The 14,188-nt window shown below is 40.6% G+C and overlaps 1 protein-coding gene across 2 annotated transcripts in view; it reads left to right on the forward strand.

Moving 5' to 3' along the window:
- The first annotated feature begins 8,965 nt into the window (after positions 1–8,965).
- Positions 8,966–14,188, forward strand: part of CD247 (CD247 molecule) — an 86,600-nt gene continuing 81,377 nt past the window's right edge. For both annotated transcript variants that reach the window (XM_067546415.1, XM_067546416.1), the window contains exon 1: positions 8,966–9,065. In XM_067546415.1, coding sequence (XP_067402516.1) covers positions 8,987–9,065 — 79 coding nt within the window. In that variant the 5' untranslated portion in view covers positions 8,966–8,986. The remainder of the gene's footprint in view (positions 9,066–14,188) is intronic.

Below are 14,188 nucleotides of genomic sequence, written 5' to 3' on the forward strand. Positions count from 1 at the left end.
TTTCCATAGGTCACTGTTAAGATAGGACAGTTGGCTGGAATCCAAGCTCATATAAAATAGTACTACTTTCAGTGCTAATCCAGTAAAACATCTCAATTCCTCTCTTCTTTGCTTAGGGATAGTAAAGACAATTCTTGTGTAAATGTTTTAGTGTCAATGGATCACTGAAGTCACATTTGGGTCAGTAAGCAGAAGTAGCTTTAGGTTACAGCATAGAAAATGCTGAAAACAGCTAGTTTAATAGAGCAGTGGACCAGGAATCAAACTTTTGGGGTCTGTATAGTTACTTATTTTTGTATCCTGTCTCCACACCACCTAAGTATATCCCAAATATTAATTAATTTATTCTTTCAACATACAGTGAGCCAAGGAAGTATTATCCCCACTTTTCTGATAGGACTCTGAAGTAAAGGGAGACTTTAAACAACTTGTTTAGTCACACAGGATGTTTACATCAGAATCAGGAATTGAGTGCAGGTTAGTCTCAGACTGGGAAAGAGAGAGTATTTCTTTGTCTTGCTTGGCTTTGCTCACTGATTTGCTGTGTGACTTCATCTCTACCTCTACCTTTGCTTCCCAATCTGTAAGATTGGGATAATATTTATGTAGCTCACAGATGTGATGTCTTGTTTGTTTGCAAGGTGCTTGTTTGCAAGGTATGGGGTAAACATGTCAAAACAGAAATGGATCAGAGTAAGATTAGTGTTAGTTTTAATGTGTTGAACACCATAATTTAAGCAATGCTGTATGCTTGATCTTAAAATGCTATAGATGAGGTAGTCAGTCTGCTGACCAAAACAATAAACAAATCAGAGATGAGTCCTCCTTTACTCATCTAGTGAATTGGGTCATGGTTTTTAGAGTCTTTTATTAGGTAGACAGCCTTTGGGGAGGGACACAACAGACTCAGTCAACCTGTTTACAGCACTGTTTCCTGTCCAGTAACAAATGTGGGAAGTCTCTAACTGCTAGTATCACTGTTGGTCACAAGAGGGGGCCATAGACTTTAGTTTCTTGGGTTAATAAATTTTCAAACTATTACCTAAAATAGATTGATTTTAATCTGTTATAACTCCAGCTAAAATGAATGCTGGGTCTGGGAGTGGGATACTTAGAGTTCTCTTCTCTAACATTTTGGATTCTGTATGCTCTTCTCCCTAAAAAAGGCATTCTATTACCGCTGACTACCTAAAAACAGCCATAATTCTTTTGTTTTTGTAGTTAATTTATGTTGTGAAAGGTGTTGGATTAGCAGCCCGGAAAATTTTAAATTCACACAACAGGTCTAGCAGAGGTAGTGGCATTACAGGCTTTCCCACACCTGTCTCAACCTTTATCTGGAGAAAACATCACTAATGGTTGACAGGTTTCTTTGTCCATTCAGTCCTTAGCATCTCTGCTGAGATTGGAGACAAAGGTCCCTGATTGTGGTGATGGGTCTTTGTCATGTGGACACTTGCCCACTAGCAAATGGACTGAGACACCTAAATCTCTTCATAATGGTCAAACAGCCATTGGATAATACACCACAAACAAAAGGTTAATCGGGATCATATTTGAATGAGTTGCCTAGAGTGTCATGACTGGCTCACGGCCAGTCAGACCTAGTCGACAGCAGGAGTCGGGTCAGGTCAAATCAAGAACTAGACAGAGTCCGAGAGAGGCCAGAGGGCAAAGCAGGAGTGAGGCATGATCAGAAGTCAGTCTGGGATCTCACACACACACACAGCATCTGAACCAAGGCAGGTGAGCATTCTGTATTGTTGTTCAGACAATTCAAGCCAGGACAAAAAGTACCAGTGCCAGCCCATCAGGGGGCTACAAGGAGTTGCCACTCAGGTCCTACTGGATGGTACTTCCTGCTGGACCCAGCCTCGCATGGTCCTCCTGCAGGAGCCCCGCCTAAGCCTCCTGTGGAGGTGTCAGTGGCCCAGAACTCCCCTGTTCCCAGGCTTTAGCCCTGCAGGCTCTTACATAGAGGTACAACATTCAAGGAGATAAAAATATTTCAAGTCCTGAATGGTCTGAGACCTTGTTAGACTAGACTGCTTTTTGTTTTATGTTCCATCGTAGCAGTGAAGCTCAATTCATCAGTTTCTAAGGCTAAACTCTTGGAGTTCATCCCAAGGCTTCTCCAAAACAAGAGCTTTCCTTCCCTGTAAGGTTTCTCAGCGCTTGACTTTCAGATGAGTGTAATAGGTATTTGGTATCTTTGGTTTGTGCTCTGATTGTTTGGGACCAAGGTATGTGGGTAGAATTTAGAGAAGTGATAATTTGCTATCATTTCAGGCTGGTTTATTTAATTTTAACACAAAGGACCTTGTAGCTATGATGATAGTTAGCATGTAAACTAATAAAAGTAATGGTTTTGAAAGTATGTTTGTTTTAAAAATCCTCCCTAGTGGTAGTCCTTCATATCCATGATACAGAGCCCCAGTCATCCTCCCAGTTACCTACAAGATTCTAACAGTCATTACCAGACTTGTGCATATAGTCTTTCCAGTGTAGGTAGAATGGAAGAGACTCTCTGGAGCTTCCAGTAAAATAACTTGAGCAGCTGCAGGGGTTGCTGCTGAGTGAGAGGAGACTATCCCTCAAATGTTGTATAGTGGGTAGAAAGAGTCTAGGTGTTATGATGCCTTGCTTCTAGTTGTGGTTCTGCCACTGACTTGCTTTGTGACCTTAACAAGTCTGTCCTTCACATGCTCTGTCTGTAAAATGTAGAGAATACCAGCCTCCCAGGCCTCTTGTGAGATTAATGTTTGTAAAGCAATTTGTCTTTGGGTGAAAGGATTATACAATATATTTTTAAAATTCAAACCAATAGGATCTCTTCTGATTACTCCATGACAAAAACATGGTTATCTGACAAAGCACAATAGAGTGTATGTGTGGGGGTCTTTGCCGATGGCCCCCATTAAAGATCACTTCATCCAACACTGCAATGCACCTGTAGGCTGAAATGCAGTCTTTCTTTAGGACAAGAAGCAGAGAGACAATTCTATTAAACTTCATCGGCAGTTTTAGTATGCAATATGGTTTATGCCTCTTGGCATTTAGTCAAGACCAAGTTGCATAATCAATCATTGATTGGGGCCTTGATTTTTTTTCTTAAATGCTTTAAAAATGATACCCATTTTAATGTTTTCCCCCCAACTAACTATGTGGAAAAGCTCCTAGAAGAAAAGTTGAGAGAAGCAACGAAGAGAACCCATGAAATGGAGAAGTGCCTCACAGATCACAGTAATATGAAGGTGTTCATTATGAGTTTATACAATGAACCAGCTTAATACATAACAGCTGGTGTGGTCTATAAAAACTTGGAAATAAAATACTCAAGTTGGTTCGTACCTGAAGTCAATACTTTGGGAGTGTGTGCTTTGAAAAGAATTTTCTACATACAGTCCCAGGGACTAATCACCCATAAAACTTGTGACCGCAAAATAGGCCATATCAGAAATCAATGTGGAATTAACAGGTCAAATCATTAATGACCTGTGGGATGGCTTATTTCCCTTTCTGTAGTTGAATGTGATTTGCCTACTTCTTACGTTCTCTCATAATTGGGATCTCCAGAGAATTGTGGTCTGAACAGGTTGTTGATGTAAGAAACAGCTGCTGCTTTTCAGTGTGAGGCATGTTGAAAATGACACTACCATACTTGTTCAACAGGCTGAGGACTGGTGTGTGTTCGCAGGGGCCCACATTAAAGTTCTTCTAATGTCTTTGATATATTTCTAATACATTAGTTGAGCTGAACATTTAAAAACAAAGCAGGAACAGATGACTGTAAGTCACAAGAACCTAAGCAGTGAATGAGTATTCTCTGGTATAATACACAGAGGCCTGTTTATTTCCCAAAGGGTAGGTGCGCTCTCAGACATGTTTATTACTATTGTGTTACACAGGTGTCAGTTTACTTCTATAGTAGTATGTCACTTTAGATGTGGCAGAACAACTGTTTACATTCTGCAGCTGCAAGGGATACCAGCAGCTGAGTGGGAGACCTTAGGAAAGCAATATTTTCACTCCCAGAGTGTAGCTGCTGTAGTAAGACTAGCTCCTCTTCACTGTCTGTTGGGAGCATCTGAAGCAAGATGCAGAGCCTGGAATCCTTCTTTACACTTCTCCATACAGGGTATTGACAAATGTACTGAGGGGAAGGAGATAATCCCCTTGGAATGTAACAATTAATACTTGTGTGATCATTGCTGCATTCTAAGGGGATTAGCACATAGGACCAAATTACAGCACAGTGAAGCTTCACTATGAGTTCTAATGCACTGAAATGCAGGGGAGCAATATGGGACTGCCTCTGGACCACATTTTGTCAATAAAAGTCACTAGCTTGCATACTGTAAACAGTGAAATGCAGACCTCTTCTCTTCGCAGTGTCTTGTGCATGAATGGCAGGTCCTGCCGTGGGCTACTGTGTGCTCACCATTCAGAACTACTACTATCTATTCGGTATCCATTATCTCTGTGTAAGCTTTTCCAAAAATGATGGTGAGTTTGGTGTTGAATTAGTTGCTGGGGACTACAACACTATCATTAATTGCTGAAAATAGGCAAGGCTCTACAGATATTGACATTCTCCAATGTCTTCCAGCTCCTCCAGCAGGTGACAGAGGTATTAATTTTGCCTGCAAGTACTAACTGTGCCAGGTAGGATCAGGAGAATCAGATCTGCTAATAACAGATCTGCCTTTAATCTCAGCATTTTGTGGTGGTGATTACAGGTAGGTTCTCTGTGGTAGCAGTGCCTGAGCCAGAGGGCAGTGTGTAGTTATTTTTATCTCCAGCTTGACTGTAGTGCATGTTTGTTTTTAGTTTTCATTTATTCCAAACCCTGCTGCTTCTTTATACCTTAGGCAAGGACACCAGCAAGAATGAAAACAGGCTGCCTCTAGGGATGGATTAGCCCCCTGCATGAGAGAAGCTTATGCCAGGCCTGCCTCTGGCCAGAGAGATATGCCTGTGGCATATTGACACAGAGTCTAGTGAACGTATGTATGCTTTGTATACTCTAGAAAATGTACTAATTGTAGACAACAGGTGCCAGAAACAGGAGCAGCTTAACCAGTGCTGAGCACAGTTGAAATCGCAGTGTGCAGCAGACCAAACTGTTCAGTACAGTTCCAGACACCATGGTTAAACCCATCTTCCTCTGCCAGTAATGGGTAATTTTCCAAATAGACGTGGTGCTAGGCATATATTCAAAATAGCTAAAAGCTTCTCTTAACCCTGCAGAGAGGGTCTGCTGTCTCCACTGTGGACTTGACTGCACTAAGGAAAATTCCCTTGGGCTCAGCTGAACTGGTGTTGGCACCAATAGGCAGCCTAGTGTCAACATGGCTCTTGTGTCCTGACTTGTTTTTATTTACATGGTGATTAAAATGAGAGGTTGCCTGGTGTCCAGAGACAGGCAAAAGCTGCTAGAGCTTTGTCTGTGCTGTGGTTCCCCCTAGTACTAACATGAGGTCAGCTGAACAGGAGCTAGCACCAGAAGGAAATCATTTTTCAGATTCCATAGTTCAGTCACACTCCATTTGAACACAGGGAACCCCTTTCGCAGGAAAGGGAGACCCAGGGAGCATTGAAGAGTTCCAGAGGGGTAGCCATGTTAGTCTGTATACAGCAAAAACAACAAGAGTTCTGTAGCACTTTAAAGACTAACAAATTTAATTTCGGCAGGCATAAGCTTTCGTGGGCTCCAGCCCACTTCCTCAGATGCAAGTGATAGACATATACAGGAGGCAACATATATAGGAGGCAACATATATATATTCAAGGGAAGTGCAACAATGTGGGGGGTGGATGAAAGCAGGGTACTTAAGGCCTAATTACAACCATTGAGTAGGCGGGTGATAATGGGTGATCAGAGGCAATTACTTCTTGTAATGAGAGAACCATTCTAAGTCTCGATTCAGACCCAGTTTGATTGTGTCAAGTTTGCAGAAGATTTCTAGCTCAGCAGTTTCTCTTTGAAGTCTGTTTTTGAAGTTTTTTTTATAATAAAATAGCAACTTTCAAGTCAGTGACAGAATGACCTGGGAGATTGAAGTGTTCTCCAATTGGTTTATGGATGTTATTATTTTTTATGTCTGATTTGTGTCCATTTATCCTTTTGCGTAGTGACAGTCCAGTTTGGCCAATGTACATGGCAGAGGGGCATTGCTGGCACATGATGGCATATATAACATTACTAGATGTGCAGGTGAATGAGCCTCTTATGGTGTGACTGATGTGGTTAGGACCAGTGATGCTGTCACTAGAGTCGATGTGTGGGAAGAGCTGGCAATGGGGTTTGTGGCAGGGACAGGTTCCAGGGAGCATTATCACTTCTCTTGCTTTCCCCATCCGGGAGCATGAGTTCCTATCTCCCACAAATGCATTCTTTGTGAGAATAACCCATAAAAGAAGTTTGGTTGCTGTGCTATGCAATTTTCTTTAGTTTAAATTACAATGATAAATTTGCTTTGTCAAGAAACCTACTAGGTTTTTTAAAAGGTGAGGTGTTGGAAGGATGATGTTTCTAAGACTACAGGCTACATCTCACAGCTTTGAACCCTTTTTCACATTACTACACACAGACACAGCCAGGAGAAAGCCTCTTCACGGTTGGTTTTCCTTTTAAAATTGCTTTCACAACGTTGATAGTTTATTGCTGGATTTGACTAGCCTACTTTAAAAATCCAAATCATGGAATTTCATTCATAGGAATGAGAGCTGATAAAAACCTATGAAGTCAGGTAGTCAATCTACCTGCCAGTGCAGGATTGATCTCTACAGTACATTAACAGTATGGCCAACCCCACATATTCAAAAATCATGAGCTGGATCCCCCAAAATCAAGACATTAAAAAAAAATTTTTTTGTGTGTGTGTTCTTTTTGCTTGCCTTCTGGTTTTTGAGCATTTAGGTGCAGTCAGGTCACGTTTCCAAGCTTTTCTCCACCACTCTGAGGGCATGAAACTTATTTTTTTTATTTTTTTTTTTTAATGAAAGTGGAGCGCCTCAGGTAGTCACATGACTCCAGGAACTGCAGTTCAAGGAAATATACCAAATGCTGTGAGACTCACAATAAAGTTGCGAGATTTGACAACACCACATTGATTAGTGTGTTGTCCAATTTTGTTATAAATGTTCCAAGCAATGGAGTTCCCCACCACTTCCCTGTGGAGTTTCTGCCATAACTTAACAGAGCTCCTTGTCATGAAGTTTTTCTTCATATTCAAACTAAAATTCCCCTTTCTTAATTTCATCCCATAATTCTTAGTTACCTCCTTTGTACCAGCCTAAATAATTCCACTCCTTTTATCAGCTGGTTGCTGCTAAAGTTAGTGGTAAGCTCAACTTCATTGGGGAATATTCAGGGAGATGTATGCTGTGACCACCCCCTAGCTCCCACTGCTGTGCCTTCTGTCCCTTTACAAATTCTGGGCCTCATGCTCCAAAGTGCTCTGGACTCCTGGGTTTTATTCCCAGCTTTGCCTTCCTTGGCAAGCTAATTTCTCCATTTACATAATGGGCATAATAATGTTTAGCTGCCTCATCAGGCATGTTTGTGAGGCTAATTTAATTCTTGAGTTCCTCAGGTAAAAGCACCATGGAACGGTTCAGTATTATTAACACTGTGAGCTGACAACAGCTGGCCAACTGACTAAGAGAAGAGCTCTGGAGAATGAAATCTAAGTCACTGTTCCCTTGAAATAATACTTCTCTTACTGACTATATAGTTTGCTAAATTGGAACTGGGCTACTAAAAGGTGCGTCAGTAGTCCCCATTTGAGCCTTTTATTTTGAATTGTATATTTAGTGCTGGTTGAAGGGGTTAGATTGAAGGCACCAAGGAGTCCTATTAATTCCCAGAGCATAGATAGCGAAGGCAGAAATGGGGCATGCATCTCTACACTGCCCCCTGCTAGCGTGTCTCAATGTCGTCACGGAGGGCCCACTTCCAGGGATGAAGGGGTTGTTCAGTCTCATGGCCCACTCAGTCCTTTGGTGACAGGAGGCGTGGAATATGTAGTTCTGACACCGCAATGCTGGTTTTTTGAAAGCTGCCGCACCTTTACATTGATAAGAACCCTCCCTCTATGCAAAAGGTCAGCAGCCATTTTGTTCTGAGCTGTGGCAGCCTGTCCAGAGGGCACAAACAAAAGCAAAGTCTCTGTGGGAGCGCACACACCGTGCGTCCCATCCCTGCAGGCTGCAGCGAGTCTGAGAACAAAATGGCAGTGCACTCTGCTGAGACACAGAGTTCTTAGCTATGCAAAGGAGGAGGTGGCACCTTTAAAACAAAAGGCCTCACCGTTCCCCAGCTACCTACACCACACAGGGGCCTATTAGTTCCAATTTTGATGGTGCTTTTCTGTTCCATGGTCACTTGTCTACAAGGAACAACATTGAGACCAGTTTCTTTCACACAGGCCACCAAATAGCCTAGCCATAAGAGGGAAACAACTTGTGGTCACTAGCGGACGGGTCTGGATTTAAATCAGTGATCCAGAGATGAAGAGCTCCGCCAATCACCTGAGCCATCTAGTTGTCCAAGGACGAGTGTGTCATACCCTGACTTGTATTTTCACCTCTGTTTCTGATTTACTGTACATTGGACATAGTTATATACCATCTCTTTTGAACTATGGACGTGTATCTGACCTTGCGTACTTTATAGGCTTCTCGTATGAGTTCGGTGGCTGCTGATTTACAATTTCTGAGGCTCCATCAGAAAAACGTGAAAAAGAAAAAAAGAAAAACCCCAAACATCAATGCCAAGAATATGAAACCAAACCTCTAAAGCTTCCTGGTTGAGAAGCAAAAGAAGGAGCGTGTGTTTCAGCCACACTGCCGGCAGGTGGACTCTGAAAGATCTTATAGACCTCACACTTCCTGTGGAGGCAGCCAGAAGAACAAAGCCAGTGGAGGTGCCTTTTCTCCTCACCATCCCACTATCTGTTAACTCGTGGCCTCCAGCCTCGCAATGCAATCCGGGGGGAGCAAGATAAAGTGGAAGGGGATTGTTATCTCCGCTGTCCTGCAGGCACAGCTCCCAATTACAGGTAAGGCAGCCTTTTCATATTACAAGGAACTATTTTAAAATGCTTTGAGGTGGGGACAGAACACAACGCTTTTGTTGGATCCCCGCCCTTCTGGTACCAAGAGGGTGTCTGCGTGTGAACCTCCAGTGTGTTTGTCCTCCTAATTATGACTAGTTATGCTCTAGTTCAGAACCAGCAGCTGCAGGACTTGCTGAAAATGAAGTCTTTGCTATAAAGAAATCCTTTGGAGGGTGGGGAGGGGCGAATGAGGCTGCAGCAGCAGCTACCTGCCATTGATGAGGCCTGCCTTTGTTGTGTCAGAGTAAAAGATATGACAGCTGAATAACGTCTTGTAATTAAATGGGGTTTCTAACCCTCCCCCCGACAGTTCTCTCTTTGGGATTTAAAAAATAAAAGGTTGATATGTTGAGTGCAACCACCTTCAATATGCTGCCCAAGAGATACCTTTAATTTAGCTGGACAGAGTTAGGACTGCATTGATCCTTAGTGGCACGTTCAGTGCTTGGTTTCCAATAAACGTCACACCCTAGCAGCTCAGAAGCTGCTCTTGAGAGATTAGAGGAAGGGTAAAAAGGTTATGATCCCCCCCCATCTTTTTCTGTACCTGCACCACTTTCTTTCAGCATATGTAACTAATTTAAATGAATAATGTTTCCTTACTTTTATGTATTTATTTGGTGGGCGTATATAAAACAACTCCACTTAGACAGTGGAGTGGGTTTAACGTGCAAACATCCATGAGTTTTTGGGGGAAGATGGGCATACAGTTTAATAATCTGTAAGAGCAAGGAAAACTGGATCAATTTAAGTTGCATCTACAGAAGGGATAGGAAGAGGCCTGAATTTGAGTAAGTCAGCAAACATGAATGTCAGCTAGGCCACCTTCAAGGGTTTGTAGAAAATCCATATGGAGAGTTTCATATATAATTTCTCTTGTAAATGTACACAACAAACGCACCATTATACAGCGCTCTTACATGAAGTATTTTGGGGTCCTCAACAAACTTTCAAATAAAGAAGGTTTCTGGTGTTAGGAAAATGACCAAAGCATTCACTGATGCTGTGGGACATAATCATGTTCCAGTTAACCTGCATATTGTATGTTTCAACAGGATTTTTAACTAGATTTGCATGATCGGCATTTTTGTTAATATGCAACGAGTACTTGTCCATTTGGGATATTAATGTGCTTCTACATATATTGCAGTGTGTGTGCACGCGCACAAGTATAAGATGTGTACAAAAAGTAAGAAAAACATTTCTTTCTGTGCTCTTACTTAGAATGCTTTCAGAATGCACAAAGGCCTAGGATGTCTCAAGGAAAGGTAATTGTATTTTATAGGCACACACAGATTTGGAAACTAGGACAGCATTTGTTTGAGGAAGGCTTTTTCTCTCTGATCCTTCTTTCATTCTTCTATAAAACATCAGTATCTAACATGCTACAGGCTCTTGCTCTTTTTTGTCCTTTTTTATTTATCTTTTTAAACAGAAAGGCCGTATTGAAAAAAATAGAGCAATTTAATCAAGTCTGCAAATTATTAAAGTACCAACCTTGTTAAGGTCTCTCTGTTCACAAATCTTGGGATAGCCACGCTCACAGGAAGAGACTATTTAGCTACGGCATACACGGGGCCAAATTTTGCCTTACATACAGTTCACATTGATTTAAATGGAGGTGGTTATGAATGTATCTGAGGGTAGAATTTTTGGCCAAGTGTTTGCAATATTATAAAGACCTTTTACATTTCAGATAAAAGTTGGGCAAGAGGATCATAGTGCCGATTCCATGGACTTATTCTAATGGCATATAGATGCACTAATAAAGATGTGAGCTCTTCACCATTAATTTAGTCCAAACATGGTGCCAGGCAGATGACATTTTGGGGTCAAGACTATGAACCTTGAATCTGGGACCTTCCATTATTTGAAGTAAATTGGAGTCGCCATAGAATGAAATACGTTTTTATTTTTCACAGAACATGTTTACTCTAAGCAGGCAGTCAGTAAGTGGAATTGCAGATGGCACATTACAATGCATTCATACAACGGGTCTCAGGATTTTCAGTCTACTTCTCTATAGGAGTCTACTTGTTTTGTAATTAGTGCAGCAAAAAGTGCTGGGCCCAGGAACGGTCGCTAAAGAACAACTATGCACTTTCCTTTTGCTTTCAACAGTGTTGAACCAAATACTCTAAAAAAAAGTGTTTCTGATGCTTGATGTAATTCTAGACATGGACCAGAGCCAGAAAATTCGGATTTAGATTTTGAACCATCGACCCCAGCCCACAGTTTGAGAATATTCTGAGTTGGGGATTGACCAATAAAGTGAGAGGAGTTGCTGGAGAAATTCAGATCCATGTTTGGATTTTGGAATGCTTCCCCTTCTCAAGTTCAGCAGGGTTGAATCTGGAGGTCTGGTTCAGGCCCTTCTATAAATTTTCACTAAAAGGAGTTATAAAAGAAAATAAATATGTTCTGAGTCTCTGAGCAGAATGATTTTGTTTATCATGCTGTTCTCTGCTGTTTAGGGAAATTCTGTTAAAAGACATTTCTTCTGTCTGTACCAAAAGAACCACCCCCACTCCCCCAAACAAAACAAAAGTCTGCAATCTACTACAATGATGGTCCAAACCACTGCAGCTTCCAATAGCAATATGGCAATGTTTGGGGCAATACTGCCATTTTTTCCTGTGAGGGTGATCAGCTTAATATGATAGCCATATAAAGACATATGCAATGGGGTCCTAAAAAGGGCCACCTTCTGAATCCTCCTCAGAATCACCTGTTGACTTAAACCCAGCACTTGATTATTTTTGCTGGCTGTAGGGAAGCTAGAAAATATCCAACCTTGAGAGACATCACTCATACAGTTCAGTCAATCAACATTTAGCTACCCTATGCAACTGCTTCTTCTACCCATAGTGTTGTGTGCGGCTCATTAGTAAAACGCTCATCACCCCATGGGTAGCTAGAAGGAATGGACTGCACTGTGTTTCATTTGTTCACTCATTCCTTCCTTCTTTAAAATACTGTATTTAGAAAATCTGCATTTTAAAAAATAGAAAAAAAAATTTGTTTACAAATACATCCTGGATACTCAAACAAACGTAAAGATAGAATAATTTTAGTTGCCATCCTCCACACCATCTACACCGTCCTTGCTGTATTCTTGGTGTGAAAACAAAAATTTACAAGAGTTAATTTAATAGTATTTGTGCTTCTTTCTACTCACAATGATTCATTAATAATTCATGAGAAATACTCAGAAATGGGACATTAGCGCATCAGACAAAATGTAGGCAAATATAGCTCTTCTTTGCAAAGGGCTATTTGTTAAACTCCTACAATGCTAAGTTCAATTTCTTTAGCGATCATTATATGTTATATAGTAAGCACTCTCTATTAAAACACTACCATGTTAAATTCCTAATGACTGAGGTAACAGTCGCTCTCTTTGATTTCCCCATGAAAGAGGGAGTTTATTTAAAATGGAAGAAGACATTTGAAAATATATTAACACCTCTCCAGGTCAAGTCTATCCTTGTTAGACTATTGGACTATGTGGATAAAGGGCCAAGTCTTGGTCCAAATTAAGAAATTTGGTAGTTTGCTAATAATTTCAGTGGGATTGGGATTTGATTAATGGATGCAAATTCATACAACATGCAGTTTAGACACCTGTTCTTTGTGGAATTCATGCATACTATTAAATTAAGATTTTGAAACAACAAAAAGTTTAAATCTTGGGGGAAAAAAACCAAACCACCCAAACAAACATTTAAATTCTAGTTAACTCCATGTTTACACCAGTACGAATTTAAAAATCCTTACCATTATCTAACTATAGTCAAGTATTATAAAAAGACAACACTCCCCGGCCACCTCAGAAAACCCTACCTAGCACTTGAAAATGTGTAATGCATCTAGAACAATGAAGGAACAGATGGGGACCTGTTAAGTAACATATATTGTATATTTGCTCATTTAGGATGGCATGGACAGAAGCCACAGAATAAAAAAAGTTTTCTGAGAAAATATCAGGCCTGCTAAAAACATCTGCTCTGTGTGTGTGTGTATTGAAAAGATTTCAGTGTCGTATGTATGTGACTTTAGTCAAAACCTATATTAAAATATTATTGTTACTCCTTTTATTTTATTGCTAAGGAAATAATGTCTGCACTTACTGAATCTTGGAGAAGTTGGGTTTTTACAAACTTTTTTTGATTTGCAATAATGTGCTATCTGACCTTGGGAGACTAGCTTTGACTGTAGATCTGTTAACTAAATTAATTCCTGTTCCTTTAAAAAAAGTACATGTAATTTGTATCTGTTAGGAATAAGCTTTAGGATCACATTTTTCAATCACATTGCCGTATGCAGATGACTAGTATTTACACATACAAACCAGATAACCGTGCATGCATGTGAGTAGTTGAGTTTGCAGTTCCTCAACTTGCACATGTAAATAGTTGTTTGCCGAAAACTGGGAAGAAAATGGGTGTGCGGGTGTTTAGCTGCGTGCAATTGGTGTGTGGGCACTTGTGTGTGTGTGTGCAAGGGGTGTATGGAAATGTTTGTGGGTAGACCATTTGCTCCTTCCTTTGACAATTTAGCCATTAAAAACAGACAAAAGACCATACCTAGCCACACTATTTTTCCAGCTCTTAAACACACACACACACACGAGTGCCTGTACAAATTCTGTTCAAAGGGATGGAAGCTGAATTTTAATTTTAAATAACATATGTTTTAAATATTTAAAATACCAACATTGCTAGAAACAAACCACTGCAATTTGAAAGCTCTATGCTTTTTGTTTATGGCCTTTCCTTATACGACTGTGAATTGGAAATGACCGCAATTTGGAAAGAAAAGGAATCCTAAACCAAAGGAAGAATGAAAAAGCTGGGACACTGCCCCTTTCTGTATTACAGTTAGTATGCAGCATTATGGCTGAAAGCAGATTCCTGAACCAATTCAAATATTGTGTTCAACATACAGCCTACATGTTACATTGACATAATCATTGTGAAATACTACTTGCACACCACCTGTCTTCTGACACTTTCTGAAGAAAATAGTACTGACTGATTTGTGAAATTTCTAAGTGAAGAAGACAC

The sequence above is a fragment of the Emydura macquarii genome, unplaced genomic scaffold, assembly GCF_026122565.2.
Source record: "Emydura macquarii macquarii isolate MOO-44397 ecotype Brisbane River unplaced genomic scaffold, CSIRO-AGI_Emac_v2 contig_1119, whole genome shotgun sequence".
NCBI lineage: Eukaryota > Metazoa > Chordata > Testudines > Chelidae > Emydura > Emydura macquarii.